This window comes from Phocoena phocoena, chromosome 14 (genome assembly GCF_963924675.1).
Source record: "Phocoena phocoena chromosome 14, mPhoPho1.1, whole genome shotgun sequence".
In the NCBI taxonomy this organism is placed as follows: Eukaryota; Metazoa; Chordata; class Mammalia; order Artiodactyla; family Phocoenidae; genus Phocoena; species Phocoena phocoena.
Window position 1 is genome coordinate 28,112,416 of NC_089232.1, and position 16,974 is coordinate 28,129,389.

At 47.8% G+C, this 16,974-nt stretch overlaps 1 protein-coding gene across 2 annotated transcripts; it reads left to right on the forward strand.

The window, feature by feature from the left end:
- The first annotated feature begins 9,270 nt into the window (after positions 1-9,270).
- Positions 9,271-12,127, forward strand: EGR4 (early growth response 4). 2 transcript variants are annotated; one of them, XM_065891261.1, is made up of 2 exons: positions 9,271-9,882; positions 10,285-12,127. In XM_065891261.1, exons 1-2 carry the CDS (start codon positions 9,747-9,749, stop codon positions 11,595-11,597), a joined length of 1,449 nt encoding a protein of 482 aa, XP_065747333.1. In that variant the 5' UTR covers positions 9,271-9,746; the 3' UTR covers positions 11,598-12,127. The 2 variants fall into 2 exon arrangements, with proteins under 2 accessions (XP_065747333.1, XP_065747332.1); XM_065891260.1 differs by having other exon boundaries at positions 9,431-9,882; positions 10,282-11,597.
- Positions 12,128-16,974: the final 4,847 nt, after the last annotated feature.

Sequence of the window (16,974 nt, forward strand, 5' to 3'; positions counted from 1 at the left end):
TGATATAATTTATATGTGGAATCTAAAAAAATGATACAAATGAACTTATTTACAAAACAGAAAAAGACTCACAGACATAAAAAACAAACTAGTGGTTACCAAAGGGGATGAGGCAGAGATAAATTAGGAGTTTGGGATTAACATCTGCACACTATTATATATAAAATAGATAAACAATAAGGATCTACTGTACAGCACAGGGAATTATATTCAGTATCTTGTAATAACCTCTAGTGGAAAAGAATCTGAAAAAGAATATATATACATATGTATATGTATATACATATATATACACATGTATATGTGTGTGTGTATGTGTGTGTGTGTGTGAATCACCTTGCTGTACACCTGAAGCTAACACAATGTTGTAAATTAACTATACTTCAATTTTTTTAATGGTTTTTTAAAAAAGCCACGTGGAGCAGAAAAATGGGCTGGCTAAGCAAGCCCTACACAAATTCCTTACCCACAAAAATAATGAGATATAATAAAATGGATGTTGTTTTATACAGAAAAATAAATTCAGGTCATGGTGACCAGTCCCATCCCCATATAAGGACGTGCCCGGAAAACATAGGGAGCACATCTGGGCTTGTCAGGATTATCCACTATTTCCTTTTTTTTTTTTTTTAACATCTTTGTTGGAGTATAATTGCTTTACAATAGTGTGTTAGTTTCTGCTTTATAACAAAGTGAATCAGCTATACATATACATATATCCCCATATCTCTTCCCTCTTGTGTCTCCCTCCCTCCCATCCTCCCTATCCCACCCCTCTAGGTGGTCACAAAGCACTGAGCTGATCTCCCTGTGCTATGTGGCTGCTTCCCACTAGCTATCGATTTTACATTTGGTAGTGCATATATGTTCATGCCACTCTCTCACTTTGTCCCAGTTTACCCTTCTCCCTCCCAGTGTCCTCAAGTCCATTCTTTAGTAGGTCTGTGTCTTTATTCCCGTCCTGCCCCTAGGTTCTTCAGAACCTTTTTTTTTTAAGATTCCATATATATGTGTTAGCATACGGTATTTGTTTTTCACTTTCTGACTTACTTCACTCTGTATGACAGACTCTAGGTCCATCCACCTCACTACAAATAACTCAATTTTGTTTCTTTTTATGGCTGAGTAACATTCCATTGTATATATGTGCCACATCTTCTTTATCCATTCATCTCTCGATGGACACTTAGGTTGCTTCCATGTCCTGGCTATTGTAAATAGAGCTGCAAAGAACATTGTGGTACATGACTCTTTTTGAATTATGGTTTTCTCGGGGTATATGCCCAGTAGTGGGATTGCTGGGTTGTATGGTAGTTCTATTTTTAGTTTTTTAAGGAGCCTCCATACTGTTCTCCATAGTGGCTGTATCAATTTGCATTCCCACCAGCAGTACAAGAGTGTTCCCTTTTCTCCACACCCTCTCCACCATTTATTATTTGTAGATTTTTTGATGATGGCTATTCTGACCGGTGTGAGGTGATACCTCATTGTAGCTTTGATTTGCATTTCTCTAATGATTAGTGATGTTGAGCATTCTTTCATGTGTTTGTTGGCAATCTGTATATGTTCTTTGGAGAAATGTCTATTTAGGTCTTCTGCCCATTTTTGGATTGGGTTGTTTGTTTTCTTGATATTGAGCTGCATGAGCTGCTTGTAAATGTTGGAGATTAATCCTTTTTCATTTGCTTCATTTGCAAATATTTTCTCCCATTCTGAGGGTTGTCTTTTCATCTCGTTTATGGTTTCCTTTGCTGTGCACAAGCTTTTAAGTTTCATTAGGTCTCATTTGTTTATTTTTGTTTTTATTTCCATTTCTCTAGGAAGTGGGTCAAAAAGGATCTTGCTGTGATTTATGTCATAGAGTGTTCTGCCTATGTTTTCCTTATCCACTATTTCTTAACTGGATATACTGCTTCTCACATCACCTCTCATTGCTACAGAAAGTGCTTGTGCTTCAGCTGTCTAATTTGTTAATTCTAGCTCTCACTCCTCAGACTGTAGGTAGAGCAGATAACATACTCCCATTTTCACAGGTGAGGAAATGCAAGCACAGAAAGATTGGGAATTTGTTCAGGGTCACAGAACAAGCTAACAGCAGAGCTGAGTTGGAATCTGTTCCCCTGACTCTAGGCTTGAGGTCACTACTCTATTATGGGATTCTCTATGACCCTGCAGGCCGTGTGTGCCTAGTCTGGCTTTTATGGGGACTGGATTTAGAAGTCCTGTTGACGTTCCCTCCATTCCCTACCTCCCTGTTTCAGAAACCTGCTGTACATGATTGATAAATCCGGTTCTGTTCTGGGCCCCAGCTTGCTGCTATCTGGGCAGGGGCCCCTGGGGCCTTCCCCCTCATGCCCTGACTGAGGAAAGGTCCCTGCTGGAGTCTTCACATGGCACACCACATGCATGTGTGGGACCCACTGGTTGCCAAGCCAAATATGGCTCCAGATTATTCTAGGAAACAAATACATTGTTTTGCTTTGGATTGCAGGAATTGCTAATTAGGGTTTTTTATTTTGGGCAGTGCTCCTTGGAGCTCGAAGACAGATGGAGTATGCAACTTGCTCCAGGGGCATTGTTAAGCAGAGGGAAATATCCACTCCTGCCCCCATTATGAGAATCTGCAGAGCCCACTGCTGCCCAGCTCCTGCCCTCAAGACCTGAGATGGAGGCCTCTTGGGAGGCTTCCTGGCTCCCACTGGTTTCCCCTTCTCCAGGAATTGCTCTCAAAACCCAAGTGTAAGCCCCTAGTGGTCTTGTCAGGTATATTACTCTGACCCCTAGCCAGATCATTGTCCTAGGAAGGACAGCAGAGGTCTTTCCTGGGATCTCCTACCTGGAATTGAGAATGAGAACCCATTCATCACAGGAGGTGGGCATGGAGAATACAGAATCTGCTAGTGGCCAGGGTTTCAGTCATCAGTAGGAGAAAAGAGGAAGAGCTGAAAGTATTTGAAAAACTCTTTGCCTCTGGTTCCACTAGCTCCTGACACCAGCTGTGTCTGTACTCCCTTGCAGGTTGGTTGGTTGACACTCCCTTGGATTCTGTGAGCTGATAAATTCTTTCCTTTTCTTTTCTTTTTTTTTTTTTTTTTTGTCTAAACTAATTCAGGTTGCATTTCTATCACCTGCAACCAGAAGCCTAGATTAGTGGTGGACAGTGTTCAGGGACACACAGAGGACTCAGGCTATGGCTCAGTGGCCCAGCTCTAGATTAACTGCCTGAGTATTTTGGAGTTATGTTATCAGATCCAAGTACACTGACTAATCTACTTCAAAGCAGTTTAAGGAACACTATTACAAGATGGGAGAGGAGAGATGATAAAAAATAGGAGATGAGCGCAGGTGAGAGGAAGCAGGAGGAGGCCAGGGAGAAGAGAAGCACACCAGGTTGGTTTAATGGGCTTCTTTCTGATTCCGCTTCTGTTCTAGAGCTATAGGCCTCTCAGGCTACTCTCAGCCTCTTTTTCACCTTCTCATCTCATGAATTGAAAACCAATGTTCTGAACACCATTACCTAATCAGATAAAAACACATATCAAGATCCAAGTCCATTACTGCCCATGAAGGGAGAACCAGGCTTAGAGACAAAGGGGTGGTGGGAGGCTGATTCCAAATACCAGGGTGGGTAGCAGCATAGAGACGTCATTCTGTCCATCCCCCTGCCTCTGACCCTCCTAGAACCCATTCTAGTCACACCTCTTCTGTGATCAGCTCTGTCCAATGTTGATTTTGCCCAAGGAGGAATGTAGAACGGAAGATAAGAGAAAGGATAACCTCCCTCTCTCCTGTGGGAGAAAAGCTTAGAAGCTGCTTTGGAAGAATCTAAGAAGCTTTTCCTGAATGGTTTGCAGCTGCCTTGTTCTCCTCTCCACCTCCCCCACGACCCAAACTAGAAAAAAACAAAACTAAGGAGGGTGCAGAAGCCCCTATACCCCATGTCCCCACGCCAGTCCATGTGAGAACAGCTTCATCTCTAGTGCCCAGTGCGGGGTTTTAAGTAGCATGAGGAAGGCTCCCACTCAGATGTCTTTGAGTGAGGCATTAGGCCTCTAGATCACAGAAAAGGAAATAAAGAGCAAGGCCCTGTGAAAAGTACCTTGTCTTTACTGATAACTTTTAGAATGCAAATTTAAATATCACGGGGATACCTTTTTCTGCTTACCAGTTGGCTCTCACGTGCTGCTCTCTGTTCTGCAAATTGGAACAATCTTTTTAGAGGAAGGTTTGACAACATATATTGTAATTTTAAATATTTCTACCTTGACCTAGGAATTCTACTTTTTGGAATCTATTCTATGGTTATGGTTTGTATATTATGGTTATACAAATCCTGGCACTCTCGTTAATCTTAACCTTGTACACTCGGGTAAGTTTCTTAACCTCCTCATGCCTCGATTTCCCCATCACTCTCTCCATGAAGTAGAGATAGTAATAGTACTTAGCAAGTTGTTGTGAGGATTAAATTGTGAGTATATGTAAAGCTCTCAATACCCAGTTAATAGTGCCCACAGTAAGTGGTATACAAATGTTAGCCAGCATACTGTATTATTATTACCCCTATCAGTACACCAAGTATACATAAAGGGCTACTATGCACAGCCAGATTCTTCATAATAGTGAAAAAAAGGAACTATCGAGTTAAAAAATTAGGTACATCTACATGATGGAATACTCTGAAGCAACTGTTATTAATACTATAGATTAGTCTGTACCATGATTGGGGGAAAAAAGAAACTGTTCAAGGTACAATGTCAAGTTAGTTACAAGAGTATATAAAGTATGATACCATCGGTATCAATAATGATGAGGATAATGACGCTACAGCTGAATAGATGAATGTTGAATGAATCTGCATGAAGAAAAATCTATAGGAATCGACCTAAAACTTTTAAGCTGTATATATCTGGGTAGAGAAGGGAAAGATATTTTCACTTTTTGCATTATAAATTTTAACATGTTTGTCTTTTTCCAGCGAGCCTATGTTACTTGTGTGGTCATTAAGAAAAAATAATAATAGTGAGAACCCAAACCACAAACCAACAACTGAACATGGTCAGGGAAGAGGGAGGGGACAGAGAAGGACCCTGATGATGGGTACCTTGCCTCAGGGACAGATATTGGGCTCCTTCTGGCCTAGTGGTCAGCGAAGCCTAGGGGCACCGCAGGGTCTTGGGGACAGGAGCTGTGTACTGCAGAAGTTGCAGCTGGAGGCAAACTTCATCTTTGCTACAGCCTCAATGGCCTTATTCCGTGTTAGTCTGATGTCTGGATCTTGCCTCTGCCCATGCTTTTAAATAAATCCTTTAGGGAGAGAAAATGAGAGGCAGTGGAAGGGGGTATGGGAGAGAAGAAGAAAGGAGAGGAAGAGGGGCCAGAGGAGAGAGAAGAGGAAAAGAGGAAAGAAAAATGCTATGTACCTGCATCTCCATGGCCCCAGGAAGTGGGACGTGGAGCTGCTCCTCAGCATTCTGTGCCAGGAGTCGCCATGGAGACTGAGCGCTGGCCTCTACATGATTAATACTCTGAGGCAGCTGTCTTCTTGGAGTCTTTTAAAATATACACTATTATTTGAACACAATGATATTTAGAGCAGAAAGATCAAGGTGGGGAGTGGGGGAGGAGACAGTTGCATTACCAGAATGATGACAGGGGCTGGGCCCTTCCCAGGAGACAGAAAAGGGAGGCTTACTTCTCTGATCCCTCTCCCTCTGCCCTCCCTGGATCCAGAGCTTCCAGTCTCATCCACTGCGACATGAGCATCAGCATCCAAAGGGCCCATGCAGCGTCCCTGGCACCGGGCTGTATTCAATGAACATTTGATGAATGAATTTGTTCATTCATTAATTCATTCAGTAATTGTCTACTCGGTGCTTGTCTAGAAAGTAAACTCTCCTTCCGTCACCTTTTCCCATGGAAATCCAAAATTTCCTCTCAGCCTCCCCAGAGTCACATACACACCATCACCACCACCACCTTTCACAATGGCTCCCAAGAACCTGGAATGCTCTCCTCCTCAGCATGTGTCTGATGCGACCCACAGTGTTCCTAATGGCAGTCACTCCAGAGAATTCTTGCAGGGATGGAAACCAGCCAGATGGAGTTTGCACATTTGAAAAGCTAGAGGAAGATTCTCCACCTAAAGCCATCTTAAAGTTAAACTCTTTGTGAAATGAATGATCTTTTCCTAAATTATCTTGTGGAGTAGGCTAGCCTGGGCTTGACTCTCAATTCCACCACTGAATAGAAGTATAGCCTTGAGTGAGTTGTTTAACCTTTTCAAATCTGTTTCCTCATCTGTGAAATGGGTCTTCAATTCCCTATTCCATAGAGCTTTTGTAATGATTAAGTGATATGTTTGTAGAGTGCTCGGTGTATGAGTTTCCCTCTTGTGTGTAAATTCGAGTTTTTATATTTGAAGTGTGAATTAAAGTAGAGCTCATAGATCTAAACTCCTCTCTCTTCCATGCCCACCCAAAGACCTTTATTCTATCTGGGCCCAGAATCTTTTTTCTTTTCTTTTTTTTTATCTTGGCCATGCCACGCAGCTTGCAGGATCTTAGTTCCCCGACCAGGGACTGAACCTGGGCCACAGCATTGAAAATGCCAAATCCTAACCACTAGACCACCAGGAATCTATTTTTAAGCTGTTAAAATTTGGGAGTAAGATGGACTGAGCTGGGAAGGGCTACAAAATGCCCATTCCCTCTTTATATTCCCTCCTCCTCCTCAAGGAGCCAAATGTAGATGCAACTGCCCTCCAGAGGTAACCATCCCATGTGCGAGAGTATGTGTATGTGTGTCTGCTGAAGGTGAGGGGCACAGGGGTAGGAATGTGGGCCAGCCCACATCCAGAGCACAAGCTGTGTCCCCCATCTCCTCTCCTATTCACTCTTTCCTCCCCAGCTCTGCCTGCAGGCCTGGCCTCTAACAAGAGGAAGCTGGACCTTTGTCTTAACACAGACCTAGCCCAAATGCCCTTGGCAAAGAGCAGCAATGGCCTGGGAACTTGCCAAAGGAGTAGGAGAATTATCCATGACTAAGAAGGAGGAGGAATGCCATGGCAGAGGGAAGAACAGCAGAGGGATGGAGAACCTGGGGCTGGCCAATCTGGCCTGACGGGGCAACCTGGCGAGCCCTGGACACCGGCCTAGCCAAACTCCTCCACGCCCCCTCCCTCCCAGGCAGCAAGATGCCAGCATGGATTTGAGACATGTGTGCCCTGTATGTCTGGTGTGGGATCACCTGGCCTTAGCAATGCATTTGGATTAGAATCAAACCCAGAGTCTGAAATACAGTATAAAGGACATCCTGCCCTGTGTGTCTAATCCTTACAGGCAAGTGCTGGGTTTCTGCGTTTCCTAAATGGAAACACATGTGCTGCTAACATAGAACTATGTCTGTGGCATTTGTTAGGTCATGCTACACGTGCATGATTTCCAGACACAAGAGAATAAATGCAAGTGTGTCAGCATGTATTTTGCAGGTGATTATGTGATGACATATTCTGTGAACACACTTGTAGCATTGTTTTGGGGTGGTGGGTAGGGCAGCTAGGGATGGAGATGGATCTCACAGTGCAGCTAGCAATGGAGATAGGTCTCACAGTCATTGTAGAATAAAAACCAAAATCCACCTTCTGGTCCATAGTAAGCACTTAAGGAATGAATACTGAATGAACAAACATTGAGAAGCTGAATGAATGAATGTTTGCATAATGAGCACAGGATGAAAGACCTGAGAATTTGGTGGAGTTTGGGCATTCTTGGCACTCTCCCTTGAAAAAGGAGGCTGGGCAAGGGGGGCTGGGAGATACACTGCCAGTCATGCTGTAGCCCATCACCCCTGAATGGCTTTGTGCCCATTCCTAAGAAAGTAGAGAAGTAAGAGGGAATCCCAGCCCTGCCCCTCCTACCTTCTGGCACCCAGAGTCCCAAGAATTGATGCTCTTCATAAAAAAAACATACTATCCCATGTATATACCTAATCCCCTAATTTGGTCCAGAAAGGAGTTAAGTGAACTATAACACAAAATAAAATGAAAAAAATTTTAAAGATGAGAAGATAAAACAAAGGGAAAACCGTAGCAGAAGAGAGATGAGATCAGGAGAGTAGGCAGGCTTCTTTGCAGGGGTTGACTAGCCTTCTGCAGCCAATATCCACGGCTTCCATAAGGGTATGAAATATATTTTTTAAGTTTGTCAGAAGCAGCCCAATTATTCCAGGAACTGATTCCAGGGAAATATAGCCTGTAGCTTCTCCGTGTGTTCCTGGGAACAACACCCCTAGAGTAAAGCCATTTATACAAAGGTAGGAAAAAAAGTTTACTACACAAGCATCTCACACCCTGTAGGTGAGAGAAGAGGGAGCAGGAATTGGCCCTACTTCTCTGGAGGACAATTGCCAGTTGTATCAAAATTTTACATACTCTTTGATCCAGAGTTACACTCGTTGGAATTTATCCCACAGATATATTCACATTTATTTACTCATGGACTACAACAACGATGACAAGCAAAAGGTCGGAAACTTCCTATACGTTAATGGATAGGGGACAAACTTACCTCCCTTACAGTGGAGTACTATACAGCCTTAGAAAAGAATGACCAACCTCTCTGTTTGGACATGGAGCAATCGCTCAGCTATTATAAGCGGGGGAAAATTCTACTGCAGGACAGTGTGTATGCTTGCAATATGCATACTTTTTTTCTTAAAGAATACACAGGAAATTTAGACGTGGCTACCTCAGGAGGGAGGTGAGTAGAGAAAAGGGAGACTTTTAATTTTCAACTTATAATATACCTTTCTGTGCTAATTGACGTTTTCTCTCACGATATGATCCTTTTTAATTTAAATAAGTTATTTTTCCTAGAACAAGCTAAACAACAAAAGACTATTAAGAATATGAAAAACACACAGATGTGAGCAAATAATGAATAATGGCAATAATCCCTACGGTTTATTGAGTGCCCCGTGCCTAGAATTTCATATGCTCTAACCCAATTAATCTTTATAGCTAATTTATGAAGTAGACGTACGTATCTCCATTTCACAGGTGAGGAAACTGACATTCGGGGAGATGAAATGACAGAGCTAGAAGGTGGCAGAGAGAGGATTCGAACCCAAACTGTGGAAACCCTAAGCCCACTGTTTTTCCTAACCGTCCTTCGGCCTCTCCCTCCAAGAGAGAAGTACACTTACTTGACGTCCGGACCCACGCAACGCAGCGCCCCAGCCAGGCGCACCCGCGGTCCCGGCGCGCACGGTGCTCCACGCTCAGCGAGTGCGCGCGCACGCATCGGCGCGGGCCCGGCGGCGGCTGTGGCGAAGACGTCACAGCCCGAGTTTTCCTTTTCGGGAGTCCCCGGTACACATCCTGTGTCCATGTTTGGGCATTTACGTCACGGCGGCTGGGCCGGGGCCTCCCGAAATGGCAGTGGCCCTGGGAGTCGGAAGCCCTGAGCCAGCGCCGCCGCTGCTATATAAGTGGGGGGGCCGCGGGTTGGGGGAGCCCGGCTGCGCTTTGGACAGGCGAGGAACCGCCACCCGAGGCGGGTCCCAGCGAGCAAGGGCGCCTCGGCCACCACCACCCCCAACCCTTTCCTAGAGGTGAGAGCCCGGAGCCAGGAGCCCGAGAGCCTAGGTCTGCGAGGCGCTGGGCGCCCCGACTGTCGGCCTCCCGGCCATCCGTGCGCCCCCAAGCCCAGCGGGCGAGGCCCCCGGAGCCCCGCAGCCGCAGCCGAACCATGCTCCACCTTAGCGAGTTTTCTGGCCCCGACGCGCTCCTGGTAAAGTCCACCGAGGGCTGTTGCTCTGAATCCAGTACCGAACTGACCCGGCTGCCCGCCAGGGACCCACCCGCAGCCGCCGGCTATCCCGGAGGTAAGGAGCGCGGCCAGGGGTGCTCAGACGGCGGCGCAGCGCGGGGACGCAAGGTGCCAGAGAACAGGCAGGGACTGGGACGCTGGAGCTGTGGGGCTAGGGGCGGAAGGAGATTCGGGGTCCTGTGTGTGCGCACCCCCAATGCCACCCCCACCAGGCCTCCAGCGCCTCCGCAGGAACCTGTGCGTGTATCAAGGCGTCCTTTTGCCTTTGCACGTGTGTTTTGCGTGTGCATGTTTGTATGTGCGTCTTGGGGAGTATGCTGGCTCCGGCTGGATCAGAATGTGCAAAAGGCACTTTGTGTGTGCCAGTGCGCACCAAGGGCTTCTTGCGTAGGGGCTGCGGGCTCCGAGGCACGTCCTTTGATGTGCGCGGAGCTGATTCCTGCTCCCTCCTCAGCAGGTGACTTCTTGAGCTGGGCCTTGAGCAGCTGCGGCGCCGGGGGGGACTTAGCCGACTCCTGCTTCCTGGAGGGGCCTGCGCCGACGCCTCCTCCCGGCCTCAGCTACAGTGGTAGCTTCTTCATCCAGGCAGTACCCGAACACCCGCACGATCCGGAGGCACTCTTCAACCTCATGTCGGGCATCCTAGGCCTGGCACCTTTCCCGGGCGCTGAGGCGGCAGCATCCCGGTCTCCTCTGGACGCCTCTTTTCCCGCAGGCTCCGACGCCTTGCTGCCGGGACCGCCAGACCTTTTCTCCCCGGATCTGGGCGCTACCGTCTTCCCAGAGGCGTTCTGGGAGGCCTCACCCTCGGCGGGCGCCCCCTCACAGTGCCTGTATGAGCCTCATCTCTCCCCACCCGACGTTAAGCCCGGCCTCCGGGCTCCTCCGGCTTCTCCTGCGCTGGACACTGCCTCGGCCTTCAAAGGTCCCTACGCTCCATGGGAGCTGCTCTCAGCCGGGGCGCCAGCGAGCTGTGGGTCACAGGGAGGCTACCAGGGCGCCCCGGAGGCCCGTTTCCCCCCGATGGGGGCCAAGATTGAAGACCTGCTGTCCATCAGCTGCCCCGCGGAGCTGCCGGCTGGCCCTTCCAGCAGACTGTACACCACGGGGGCCTACGATGCTTTCCCGCTGGCCCCGGGTGACTTAGGGGAGGGAACCGAGAGCCTCCCGGGGCTCCTGACCCCTACTAGTGGGGAGGGAGGGAGTAGCGGCGAAGGCGGAGAGTTTCTAGATGGTACGCAGCCTGAGCTTTCCCCGCTGGGCCTTCGCAGCGCCGGGGCGGACTTCCCGAAACCTCTGGTGGCGGACCTCCCCGGGAGCAGTGGTGTGCCTGAGCCTCCAGGACCGCCGCCGGTCCCATTCCCCACAGCCAAGGCGCGGCGCAAGGGGCGCCGGGGCGGCAAGTGCAGCGCACGCTGCTTCTGCCCTCGGCCGCACGCCAAGGCATTTGCTTGCCCGGTGGAGAGCTGTGTGCGCAGCTTTGCGCGCTCTGACGAGCTCAACCGCCACCTGCGCATCCACACGGGCCACAAGCCGTTCCAGTGCCGCATCTGCCTCCGCAACTTCAGCCGCAGCGACCACCTTACCACACACGTGCGCACCCACACAGGCGAGAAGCCCTTTGCCTGCGACGTGTGCGGCCGTCGCTTCGCGCGCAGCGATGAGAAGAAACGGCACAGCAAGGTGCACCTCAAGCAGAAGGCGCGCGCCGAGGAGCGGCTCAAGGGCCTTGGCTTTTACTCGTTGGGCCTCTCCTTCGCTGCGCTGTGAGGGTTAAATGGGTTTGCACATTGGGGCGCCGCAGTCCGGCGCGCACGAGAAAACCTGCCCACCCCTCCCCGCTCCTCTGCCCACTTTTTTCCGGCACGCCCTAGGGCGGGCCTCTGGTCCGGCTTCTAGTTCCCTTGAAGCGCCCGCCGCACACTCTCCGTACAGCACTAGCTCCATGGACAGCTCCCGCGGTCCGGGCGCTGTCTTCCGAGTCAGCCGCGCTTTGGAGGGAAGTTCTCTCAGGCCACCCACTGAGTAGGCACTTCCCTGGGACTTAAGACACTCTTTTGTAATGGCGCACGCCCCACGCCCTCTCCTAGACCCCCAGAGACGGGCAGGGGCAGAGCCGAGCTGGTCTCGCGCGGGATTTTGTACAGCAATGTCGTTTTCAGCAGCCGTTGGTTGTAACGTTTTGCTTTGGGGTTATTTCCTTTTTTTGTTGTCGTTAATTTTTGTAAAGCAGACGCTACTCTCAAGCAGTTGACAAAACTGTTTATTTTTGCAATTAAAATTATTGTGCTAAAAGCTTACTGAATCTGCCATCCAAGCTCCTGACCATTTCCCCACCCACTCCCCCAGGAGTATATGTGCCAGAAGAGAAGGGAGATCCTCACGCTCATGGCATCATTACACACCTACCGTCAGGCACTTTGGCACGTGGTAGGCATTCAATAAATATGTACTGAATTAACGAATGAATTTAATCACAGCTGACCTAAGGGTTCAAGATGTTTCTGGAACTTTCAGAGTGGTTGAGAGGCTTAGGTATTAAACATTGTGCATACATTGTCCTCCTCAGTCCTCACAATCCTGAGTGCGGCATGCGGAAGCAAAGTACATAACTTGCTGGGTAACCCAGCTAGGAACAGACAGGGTCAAACTCAGATCTGTCTGGCTCCAAAGCCAGTGCTTTTTTCCCCAACCCCAGAATGGCGGCACCTCAGCTTATCAGCACCGTTTGGAAAGGCATCCAAGAGGTGAAATAGAATTGGCAACTAGAGGGAGCTCCAGGCAGTAGCAACAGCAGCAAAAGACTGCAGTATTTCAGTGCTGTTTGTGAACACCCAGAGCTTTGGGTATCACAGAGGCTCCAGCCAGTGCCTATGCATCTGTATGAGAATCACATGCTGTCAGGCCCAAAAGGGACTCAGCATTCAGCTAGACCGTTGATGGGCAGGGCCAAGCCCAGTAAGGAGAGGGTGCTTGCCAGAGGCTGCTTTTCCCACAGCAGCCCATTTACCATCTAGTCAAGCACTGGCCACAGCCCCTTTTCCCTAACTCTCCTTCCAGATGAAACTTCCATGGCTTTTTGGGGCGGGGGGCAGGTGGTGGAGCTAGGAGGGTGGTGAGGAAAGTATGATCCTGTGATGGGGAAAGTGGGGAATGGGTGAAACTCCCCCCCACACACACACTTTACTCCCTAAACTCCCAACCCAAAAGCTTTTACTCTTTCTGGCGATCTTGGGTAGACGCTGGAGTACGAAAAGCCTGCTGTGCTCCCATCTCTCCTCCCCAACAACTCCTCTCTGCTAAGGAAAGGATAGAGCCTGTCTGGGGGCTTCATTCTTTTCTGAGCTGAGCTATTCTTGAATTAAGAGAATCCTACAGCCCTAGGGTGCCAGATCAACCCAGCTTTTAATCCTTTGGCTACTTCATCCCTTCACTCTCAGATGTGCTCACCCTCCACCCCCACAGTCCATTTGACCAGAGACAAAATTATCAATTCAATTATCAGTGAATTCCACCCATTTTTCTGCCTGAGTGGTAAGTACTTTCATGTGGTTGAGTACCTTGCATCTAATAAACCAATTTGTGGTAAACGATTCAATACTACCTCTTCTAGGAGAGTTAACATTTTAATAGAGTAGCCTATAGAGGGCAATGTTTAACCCCGTAGTGAGGCTCAAATGATGGACCATCAGGCACTGTAATAGGGAAGTGGTAGATTCATGGAGACATAAGACGATGATGACTCTCATTATCTTACTATTTAAGTGACCACACCTTTCACTTATAGGCATGGACCACCTGACTTCACTTTCCATGCAGAATAGGGTAAGAAAGAGCATAAAGGCCCAGATTTCAAGCAACTGGTCCCAAACCACACAACCTGAACAAAGGAAGAAGGGCAGACAGGCTGTAGGTGGGTGGTGTCTAACCAGTCCACCCTTGCCCCCTTGAGCAGCATTCCATCAAGTACTACTATCAGCTCTGTTGTGCCCCACCTTGTCCTCATACCCACCTAGGCCTAAAATCACTGATGAGAAAATTGCACCCCAAAGAAGTGACTTCGTAGTGGTGCTGGTACCAGGGCCCAGCCTGGTTCTACAACTCCCAGCTGAGAAGTCCCTCCTATTACTCCCAAGGGAAACTGCTCCATTTACTGGAACTTCCCCTAGGGACTTTGATGGAAAAGAATGTTAGGCCAGAGATGGAAAGAATTAAATAAAACAATCAGAAAATCGTCCCAAACCCAGGACCCAAACATAATCGGGGACTAACAGAGAGCTCATTTTCTTTTCTTGCTCCTATTTTTTATCTGGTCCTCAAAATGTTGTTTTCCCAGACTTAGTTCTGAGCCCCCTCCTTCCCCATTTCCACACTCTTCTTGGAGATCACATGAACTCCTAGGCTTTCAGCTATCACTGATGCATGGATGACTTCTAAGCCAGCCGGCCCTCATCTCTACTCCAGCTGAAGCCCACGGTTCTGACTAATGAACACCTCCATATGGGGATGTTCACCACAATTTCAAATACAATCTGTCTAAAATCAAATCATCCTTCCATATACCCAGTTTATGCTAACGGCGACCATCATTTGTTTGGTTCCCCAAAATCACCTAAATAACTACAGTTCTTCTGTAGGATTCATTTTTTACCCCTCTTTCCCCCACATCCAGGCTGTCACTCAGACTTACTGGATCTTATTGAAGTTCTAAAGGGTCTTATCTACTCTAATTCATGGTACATTGTTTCCTTTTACATACTGTAATTTTCAGTTTGTGAGCTCATCTTAATTTTCAGTAAGTGGGGGTTTACCTGGTCAGTAATATTCTGTGGCCTGGGTTGAGGGTATGTTTCTCCTGAGTAGTTTTGTGCTTGCTTCTGCCAGGCATTCCAGGAATATCAACTGACGAAGACCAATCTTTATGTTAATTTCTTGGCTTGGGCTTCTTGTACTACGCAGGTGTTGTGAGTTTAAACTCTAACTCAAGTAGTTATAAATTCTCAGAGGCAACTCCCCCTTTTCCACCCAGGGCCAGGTCAGGACAGACAAGCAATATGGGAAGGTATTCCTTCCCCATACTTCCTGGGGTTAGTCACAGCACATCTTGAGCTTACATTTGTCGGTCTCAGTTCCCTTGTTTTGGTCCAAGTAGATTTTCTTCCCTTTCTTGCAAGCTCATCTAAGCATTTCAGATGTCTGTTATGTTTTGTGAATCAGTCCGTGCATTCTTTAGCAGGAGGGACTTTGGTTTATTCCACAGTATTGCTGAAAACTAAAGCCAGAAGATATTGATTCCTCTTTTAAAATATTTCCCCCATTTTTCCTCTCTGTTCCTATTGCCAGCACCTCAGTCCATTCCACCCCTTCCATATACACAAACACTTTGGCTATGACAATCACATAATAGTTGGAAGGAGCTTACAAGAACATCCTGTCTGACCCCTCATTGTACAGAGTAGGAAACTGAGGCCCAAGAAGTTTGGGATTTTCTTAAAGGGACACAGATGATGAGAGACTGAAGTGGGCCTTGAACTTGGGCTTTCCAGTTCCAAGACCAGTGCATATCCATATATCCACTTGTTTCACAAGTATTACTGAGTGCCTACCATATGTTGGGCCCATGGTTCCCAACTTTTTTACTTTCTAGTGCACCTTAGGAGTTCGATACACGCACATCAGTAACAAAGCCTCACTCAAATCCTGACTCTCACCCTGGAGAGACAGGGAAGAGTAATAAGAATCTTGATGAGGCAGGATATGGGGGAGAGTTTGACAAAGCAACCCAGAGTGCTCCTTCCTCCCTCTTCACCCCAACCTCTGTGCCCTGTTTGAAACAAGCCTGCACTACACCAAACTGTTTCCTGTGGTCCCTCTGCCTCCATTCCCTCTCCTTCCGTTTCACACTACACAGCACTACTGATGTAATTTCCCTAAACCATTATTCGTAGTGTTTTATCCCAAACTGACCACAATTTCCACCTTCCTACAAAAAATACATCGCAGTTAAAGCCCTCCATATCTGATACAAACTTATCATCCACCCTCCTCTGTAGTCTCTCCCTTTGCTCTGTGCTCATTCCTCCCCGCTACGTATTGTCCAAATCCTCCTACCATTGAGCTCCTTCAAGGGCAAGAGGCCTTGTCTGATCATCCACATGTGTGGCCACCATATCACTAGGCCTTCTGCCCAGCACACCTTAAGTGCTTAATTATTGGGTTGATTGGTTGGCTAAAAGGAGAAGAGAAAAAGAGAAGGGGAAAGAGGAAGGAAGGAAGGTGGTTGGAGAGCATGAAACTGGGAAAGGATCAGGAGGGAGACGGGAAGAAGCAAGATTGAGGCACCGATGCAATCCATGGGGTTCCATGAGTAGGACCACACTTCTGGATGGTCTGTGCCTGTCTAATTCTTCTGGAGCCCATGATTCTCTCCCTCAGGTCTGGGTCCCCAGATGTGTCTGTCATTCAGCTTTCTCTCTCCCTTTTGGCTTTTCTGGCCCACATGGAGTGGGATTCAGTTTAACATTTTTAGAACTGTGGTTCCCATAACAACCAAGCAGAAACTGTTGTCCATAAAACGTAGCCTGGGCACACATGCACACACACATACGCACATGTGTGCACGTGTGCACATGCATACCCGAACACACACATAAACATGCCCACTTACATTCGCTCGTATATACACACTCATATGCACAAGCACACCCACATGTACGCACATGCATACATTCACACGTGCATGCACTCACAAACACAATGCACACACGTGCATATGCACAGATATACACCTGTATGCACATGCATGTATGTACACATTCACGAAAACACGTGTTCATACACAAGCATACCTCAAATTGGTTTGTTCTTTTTAAAATTTTTTTTTTTTATTTTTTTATTTTTGGCTGTGTTGGGTCCTCGTTGCTGCGCGTGGGCGAGTGGGGGCTACTCTTCGTTGCGGTGTGCGGGCTTCTCACTGCGGTGGCTTCTCTTGTTGCGGAGTATGGGCTCTAGACGCGTGGGCTTCAGTAGTTGTGGAATGTGGGCTCAGTAGTTGTGGCTCACGGGCTAGAGCACAGGCTCAGTAGTTGTGGCGCACGGGCTTAGCTGCTCTGCGGCATGTGGGATCTTCCGGGACCAGGGCTTGAAC